The sequence below is a fragment of the Megalops cyprinoides genome, chromosome 4, assembly GCF_013368585.1.
Source record: "Megalops cyprinoides isolate fMegCyp1 chromosome 4, fMegCyp1.pri, whole genome shotgun sequence".
Taxonomy (NCBI): Eukaryota; Metazoa; Chordata; class Actinopteri; order Elopiformes; family Megalopidae; genus Megalops; species Megalops cyprinoides.
Genome location: NC_050586.1, coordinates 27,812,726 through 27,820,962, shown reverse-complemented (window position 1 = coordinate 27,820,962; position 8,237 = coordinate 27,812,726). Strand labels below are relative to the sequence as shown.

Sequence of the window (8,237 nt, the reverse complement as noted above, 5' to 3'; positions counted from 1 at the left end):
AGTCCGTCGCCTCTGAAAAAGAACCCGATTGTTACCACTATTTTGTTGTTGTTGTTGCGAGGTGACGAGTGAATGGACGCGATCCTTATTCACATTCAAAATTCTCAGGAAGCTCCAGCTGAAGGCGCATCAGAGGTGTTGGCTGGTAATTTTAGTGAAATGGACCATAATGGAGGGAAAAAAATTGAAAAGATTTAACACTTGCACAGCCAAACGCGACGGGTTATGATAAAAAAATAAATTGCCAGCATGAAAATGACGTTGCCTGTATAAGTAAAATATTTGATAAGGTAAAGCCTGTTTGTTACGTAATTTATTTGCGAGTTTTGTTAATACAATCTGATAAGCATCTGTGATTACCAGGAGCAACTCGGTGATGTCCCCGTGTTTTGAAAGCTGGTGTAGGTGAGGAAGTGGGTGTGGTCTCCCTGAAGATTTCATTTGCAATTGAGATCGACATTGACGATAAACACATATCCGCGTGCTAAAGATTTGCTTTGAGGATTTGTGTGTGCATTCATGCGCACCCCCTCCCCTAATAAAACTCTTCCAAGCAGCATTGCCTGAGCTCACGCTGCAGCTGTGTCGTTTCCTATGCGATTCTGATGCTGATAGCCCTGTTTACGGGCCTGTATAGCGCCTTTTCTCCTGTGCTGGCGGGGCGCCATGCCACGGCCATTTTCATGGTCACACCACCCGCAGGGAACCTGAGGTGGGAAACTAAACTGAAGCCCCGGGGGTCGAGGGTAAAACGCCGAATTTTAATCTCGTCTAAGGCGTGGTGTTAAAAGTCACCAGTGTTGCGTTCCATCTCCCACGGTGCTACTGTAGGCTACTTGTGGGCCCTCAGTGGAGTGCGTATTTGCGTCGGTGCTTGAGGTAGTTTGTAACTGAACAGTTGGGGGGGGGGGGGGGGTGCACTGTGGTGAATAATAATGTAACCTCAAATTTCTGTTTTTGGGTAAATCCCATTTTAACATTATCGGGTATTTTTATTTTTAATCTCATTCAAATAGTTTTCACTCCTGTGCTGATGTGTGGTGTAACCGAAAATGCGGTTGTTTTCATTGACCACTGGGTTCAGTTACCCCCTCCAAAACTTTAATTTTAAATATAAAGAATGGAATATGTGCGTAGTATCCAAATGTACGGTTTAATAGAAACGCCTTCGTTACCCTTTATCCTTGGGAATAATTAAAAAAAGAAAATTAAAATGACTGCAGGACACACATTAATGTTTCGGGGATTGGGGGAACCTTTTAAATCATTAAAATAATACCAGGCGACAGGTTGTTCACGTTGGATCTGAATAAAATGTTGCAGGAATATAATAATCAATGTAATGTAAAAACCTGAAGCAAGAAAATGTTTCTGAGGCAACATGCTAGACCTCTCATTCATTTTAGGGGGTTGCATGGGAAAAACCAAATTCAGTGTTTATACTAAGATTAATCAGATGAAGCTAATAAAGGGAAAAATGTATTTTATGGGAGGGATAGTTAAGAATCCCCGTTTGGGATTCTTTCGTAGCATGTTTAATATTCTTTATTCAAAACCCTCGTAGCGGATATGAAGACAAATGTCTGCATAAGTAGATCAATTAGCATTTAAGAATTCTTTACACGGGTTTCTATTGTCTCCACTGACACCTGTGCAATTGTTCGTCTTGATTCCCCGTGGTGGCCTGGCGTTTTGATGGGTTTGGCCGTCAATGAGACAGGCTTGGTGTGAAGACCCACCCCTCATAAAAACCCCAATCTCCCCCAGCCAGGGCAAACTGCTGGTAATAGTCAGAGAGGAGAGCTGGATGACAGAGGGGGGTTCACTTAAAGAGACTTTGGGGTTTGTTTTGCTCGTACTTTTGCTTCAGCCTCCCTTTCGTATACCTTCCCTTAGAGATTGGAAGTTTTATCCTTTCAGTCATGACTCTGTCTAAGGATTATGAAACGACCCAACGCCAAGTGGTCCTCCCCACGGAGGAGGACGAAATAGACATTGTCGGGGAGGATGATCCGCAGGCGCGACACCTTGCCGGCGATTTTTCCCCCCTTAGTAGTGGTTCGGAGGCGACTGCGTCGGCTGAGTCCACCACAGAGCTCGACGGTTCTGAGGTCGATTCTTCTGGGGAGAGCGAGAGCAGTTACTGCGCGGAGGTCGGCTCATCCGGCGGACAGAACAGCTCGGTCAAACCTCCGTACTCGTACATTGCGCTCATCACCATGGCAATCCTGCAGAGTCCACAGAAGAAGCTGACCTTGAGTGGCATCTGCGATTTCATAAGTAACAAGTTTCCCTATTACCGGGAGAAGTTTCCCGCGTGGCAAAACTCCATAAGGCACAACCTCTCCCTCAACGACTGTTTCATCAAAATCCCAAGGGAACCCGGAAATCCAGGCAAGGGCAACTACTGGTCCCTGGACCCAGCTTCTGAGGACATGTTTGACAACGGCAGTTTCCTTCGTCGAAGGAAACGGTTTAAAAGGAACCAACCGGAGTATGCCAAAGACACCGTTATGTTTTACCCCAATTTCAGCTGTTACCGACCCTACGGACGGCCTTACGGTGTACAGGGCCAAGCCAGCATGCAGGCGGCGTCCCTGAGGTACATGCCATTACAGGACGGAGTTGTGATGCCGCCGTCCTCATATTTTCAGTACCCGGGCGTGGGCAGCGGCAAAGTCCCCGAACCCAAGGGATTTCAGGTGCAGCTGTGCGCGGCCTCTCTGGAGCAGAAACCCGTGCGCGGGACGCAGACCAAGTGTTCCTTCAGCATTGACAGTATTATGGGCAAGACGTCGCCTTCCTGTTCACCAAATTCGAACAACGCCGAGTCGTCGGTTGACTATTCGAACATCTTCACGAGATCAGCAACCTGTTTGGTTCCGACAATGTTTTCTGCACCAAGAACTTCATTTTGTCCGGCTCCCTTGTTAAACGCCGTCCCGTCAATCCCAGACGCTGTCCAGGTGTCATACCCACATTGCTAAACTTGGGACTCTAGTGGTGGCGGTGGTGAGAGAGGGTGCACTGGTTTGCAAAACTTCTCATTGTTCATTGCGAAGTCAGCTTTGATTTCTTCATTTTGTGTAAATCCGCTCATCTACGCATGACACATGAAGATGAGCTGTGCTGCATGTTATTTATGAAATCAAAATAATTCTAATGTGTACGTAATCTCATTGCTGTTAAAGTATAGATTTAATGTAAATAGATAAAGGTTAATATATTTGTTAAATGATGTGTCGTCAAAATGTGACATGCGTAACAAACTGAAGGGCACGTTGTATTTATACATGTCTTCGGTGGTGTATGGTTTGATTGGTAAGAATAAATGTGTGACCTAAAATGACCCTTTTTCGTGTTTGTCAGTATTTGCCTTTCTTAAAAACTATTTTAAGTACATCTCAAGGTGAGTATTCCGGTGTGGTGAATGAATATTTTGGATTACAATTACATTTAGACATATAGCAGACAAAAAATAGCAGGATAAAATTCCAGTTTCGCTGTAAGTAATGTTATCAATTTAGTTATCCTACAAAGTGATATAAGTGAGACAATAACTGGTCTACAGACGCTCTTGTTGATCATCAGGCATTGCACACTCTCTTCCTTTCAGTTCATTTTTATTTCGATGTTATATCTGATTTATTGCGTAGCAGATGCATTATCTGACTTCTCATCCAAATAACAGAGTTATAGTTACGATCGCAAAAACGCAACGTACTGTAAAATTCACAAGGTTACTTTTATACCTCACACAGTGTAGTTGGCGTGCGCACAAAATGAGTGAATGGAATTGGCCACTGTAATTTTATGTACGTAGGAACACGCCGCTCTCCAATCAGAGTGTTTGTTTTAACGGACTTAACCAAATATCCTTGCCATTCAGCTTTAAAAAGAATTTCGCTTTGGAACAGATTGATTCCATTTGAGGTGACTAAATGAAAATACATTCTATAAATTCATATGATTTTATTTTCAATAACTCAAGTGTGTTCCTGGCCTATTACAGTATGAAATGACATATTTCAAAGCCGATTACTTTATATTTATCGCCTGTTTATGACAGCAATTTGGTTTTTTAAATCTCACTTCAGAATGCAATATAGCATAGGCCTATACGCCACTAAGTAATGCGCAGAGACACGAACAACGGAGTTTGCGTACCATCTTAAATTTACCTAACCCCTATCTATTAAAAAGCTCATCGTGTCTCCAGGTGTAAAGTACAGCTGTATTTTTGCACTGACATTAAGTTTGTTCACTTGAAACAGTTCCGCCATCTGGTGGTCAGGTGTAGCTGCCAAAGTTGAAGGGATTTTTGTCCAAAAGTAATTGGTTCCATCCATTTTGCTTTTGCCGTGTTTTAGTTACTTTAACTAGCATGATTGGTTTCAATAGCGCACATACAGTAGGGGGCCTAATCTGTCCCAGTAGTTCATCATTCGGGCTCCATGAGTTCATGTTGTAATTACTTGTAATGGCTCATGGCTGTGCTATCGACCAACCTTTCGCCAAGTCCAACTTACTTACGCATCTTTTCGCACGTAATTCGATTGCGAGCCGATCAGAGTGGAATTTGTTATAGATATGATTTTTGATTGAGTCCTATAATGACTAATAGCATAAACGACTTGCGCCTAACGTTGTACTTTATTTAGACGGGGAGACAGATGACCAGGAAGATATGAGAAAGATGGAGAGCTTCAGTTCCCAGGCTCAGAGAAGTAACCTCGTGCATCCCCGCATTCCCCTGCCTGTCATAATTTCGATGCATGTTTTAAACAGCGGATTTTATTCTTAATTGTCATCATCGATTGTGTTTTTAACATTTACTGGACGAACTTGGCTTGTTGGCTGTGGCTGCACAGTGACAGCGTTTGACTTGGTCAGACAAGTGTCGTTGAACACAAAAAGCGTCCAGTTACAGCGTTTGCCCTGCACAATTCTCTCCTCGCGCTGTGGGCTATTTTTGGCGTGGGTCGCAGCTGATTGCAAAGGTTTTTGGCCCTCCCCGAAATTTTTTGGCAGCCTGTTGTCCTTGATGAAAGGCTTATATGAAACAGGGGGGTGTTGACAAACGGAAGACTTGCTCTCGGTTAGTTTCTCTCTGGATAGCTAACACTTCAGATTTCTTTGCTGTAAGGCACCAGCATTAAAAAGATCACTTGGTGCCAAAGCGCACGCTTACAAGGCAATAATACGCAACAGCAACTTACATCGTCTTCTCCTCCCTCTGTTCCCAGCGACAGTACTGGCGAGCTCATCCTTATTTTTTCGCTTTCAGATATTGTTGAAGGAGTTCTGTTCTGTCATTTTCAGTAGGGAGCTGAGCAAGCTCATGTAGGTGATTTGAGCCGAAGAGGACAAGGTGGACGAATTACACGTTTCCTCAACTACAGTGCTCGACTTTCCTCCTTCATTTCACTGACACACCCGGGGGCGACCTTAGGGTAAACACCAGGAGGGACGATTCACACGCGTCTCGGAGGGTACCCCAAACGATGGAAACAAATCCAATCCCGGTGGTGACCGTCCAAACGGCCCCTTACGATGACCAGAGACCTGGCACCAGCGGTCTAAGGAGGAAGACCACGGTCTTCGAAAGTAAGAGAAATTACTTGCAGAACTACATCCAGAGCGTGCTGTCCTCCATCGACCTGCGAGACCGCCAGGGCTGCACTATGGTGGTGGGCAGCGACGGCAGGTACTTCAGTCGCACCGCTATCGAGGTCATCGTTCAGATGGCAGCGGCGAATGGGGTAAGACCAAATGACTCAGTTTCTTTCAAGTAAAAAAAACATTAACAGTTGATTACTTTCGGAAAAACAAGCGAGACATGATAAACGAAATAATCTAGGTTGACGATATAAGGAGCGCTGCTGCCTATTCCCATTCCTTCAGCAATTTTAGATATCTAAATATATTATTTGTTCGTAAAATATTGGGACACGCTTCCCATGTGTATGGGAACACATGCATCTGTAAGAAGACCCATTCACAGTAATTAAATATATAATTTTGTTTTTTTGTCAATTTTGTCAATATTTTGTCAATTGCAGTAGATGAGCACAAATGATTTATCTTGTTAATGATTTATCATCATTCATAGGTTGTTGCTTTCCACTGTATTACGCTATTTATATTACAATTAAGTTGCCAATTACTTATAAAGGTGATAAGAAAAGAACTGTCTTTATCATGCGCGGTTTGCGCGCACTTGAAGTGTTTAGGAGCTTTTTTTCAGGAGCTTTGTCCAAACGTTCGGCAGATTTGTAGAGCTATCTAAAACTTACAGTGAACATCACCCCTGGGGGGGGGGGGGGGGGGGTGAGATGGGTGTGTCCAGCCCTGCACTTCAAGGCAGTCGCTGCTGCGAACAAAAACGGAGAGGGATGGAATGGTTTTGGAATGAAATCCCAGTGGAACTGGAACGGAACAAAGGGCTTCGCAAAGACAGGCTGGTGTTCGGGACGTTCGAAATAAGCACAGAGATAAGTGATTCAGAAGAAGAAAGCATTTTTAATATAAATGTCAACTGTCCGGTGCCGTTGTTATCTATGCTGGCATCCATCCTCCCCCCTTCCCAATAAACGGCGCTTCCTCTTCGTTAACCTCCCCTGGCCTAGCCTGGCACGGGAGTGGGGATCACGAGCCAAGTGGGAACCATTTCATAAATCTTTCCGCAAAAATATTTAGCACTCGCCTGTTATTATGACTTTATGAAACGCTGTTCTGAGAAAAACAAAATCGAAAAACCCACAAAGTTAACAGAACAAATTAATGACAGTAATGTAGAAGATAATATACAACGCCAACAACAACCGCCAAACTTTGCATCTCGTTTTCTTTTTGCTTTTATAACTCCATAGTTTGACGGTAGCATTGACCGATCAAAACTGATCTGGGTGGTTTAGGACACTGCAAGGTTGAATAAAATCACCATATAAGAAACAAGTGAAAACAACATAGTTTTGCGAACAAGAGGAGAGGATTGGGAGGGACCACACCCTACAGCAACGACTGGCTCACAGACGTCCCCTGATGTTGTAATGCTATTTGTTGATCGTGGGATATTAATGCTTTGGAAGTTGCCCACAGCAAAGTCCTGCAGAACGATGACAATATCACAAGATGTAATAAAAATAGAAATGTTCCTATTCAAATTTCCGCGCTGCTGCGTATTTCTTAAAATATTTATATTTTAATGGGAGAAAGGGGGAATGTACTTAAAATGACGGCAAAGTAAAATTTTGACCACAAATACACGCATTGTCAGAAAGGTAAATTTTACTTGTTACCAAGTTGAGTGGGATATTCTCATTGGCTGAAAAAACATATCTGTTTGTGCGCGATAGTTGTGTCAGTCTGGAGGAGTCTGAGAAAGTGGGACACTACATATGCTCGGCAAAAAAATCACCTCTCTTGTCCAACTCTGAAAAGTTGCTGACAAAACAGATAGAGATAAACAACCACAGTACAGAACGCCTGTTTAACTGACAAGATTGTACGGATGCAGCCAACCTCCTCTTTAGAGGCAGTATGCGGTGTCGTCTCAGCAGTGTTGCAAAGTGGTGGGCTTCCCCAAGTCGGTCGATTCCTCATTTGTTATAAACGGAGTTCTCCTTGGAGAACGGAGCATTGCGCCGGGTCCTGAGAGCTGTGGAATGCACCTAACGGCTTCTTCAGACAGTTGTTCTCTGAGCCCTGCACCTTATATGGATGCGGCGTGTCCGTGCAGGCGTTTACATAAAACCACTCACACGCGCAAGCACTGCTGAGCTGAGCGCGAGTGGCCAGCAAGACCTGACCAATGTAGCCTAACGAACGTGAAATCTCTCCAAAACTTTGCTGACAATTATATTTCCCAAAAATATTCTCGGTGGCTTCCCACTTAGTATCGGAAGGAATTTTGACCGGGGTTAGGGAAAGGTTGGGGCCAACTTGGGGGAGGGAATGGTTAGCATGCTAATATTAGAATAGGAACATAACTGATCTAACATTATGACTCATCTTAATGCTGAAATGAGAAATGTGGGACTGCCATTCCCACCCCTCAGCCCTCGCATATTCTTGCTGGATGAGGTAGCTGTGGTGTAAAGTGGCTGAGATTTAAGTCAGGAAGGTCGGAATTTGCAGTGTAGATTCCAAATAACATTACTAATGCATACAGGCTATTTGCACCAGAACCGGCAGATACCTCAAGATGAGAACATACTTTTTGCTTAAACTTTTGT

General features: G+C 43.8%; 2 protein-coding genes across 2 annotated transcripts in view; both read left to right on the top strand.

The window, feature by feature from the left end:
• Positions 1–1,922: 1,922 nt before the first annotated feature.
• On the top strand, positions 1,923–2,987 carry foxd5 (forkhead box D5). The gene has a single exon (XM_036526317.1). It carries the CDS (start codon positions 1,923–1,925, stop codon positions 2,985–2,987), a length of 1,065 nt encoding a protein of 354 aa, XP_036382210.1.
• Positions 2,988–5,176: 2,189 nt separating this feature from the next.
• pgm5 (phosphoglucomutase 5) overlaps positions 5,177–8,237 on the top strand; it is a 30,576-nt gene continuing 27,515 nt past the window's right edge. The window contains exon 1 of the mRNA XM_036527184.1: positions 5,177–5,762. Coding sequence (XP_036383077.1) covers positions 5,505–5,762 — 258 coding nt within the window. The 5' untranslated portion in view covers positions 5,177–5,504. The remainder of the gene's footprint in view (positions 5,763–8,237) is intronic.

Coding starts and splice junctions, on each gene's coding strand:
- foxd5 (XM_036526317.1), top strand. CDS start 1,923: ATGACTCTGTCTAAGGATTATGAAACGACCCAACGCCAAGTGGTCCTC.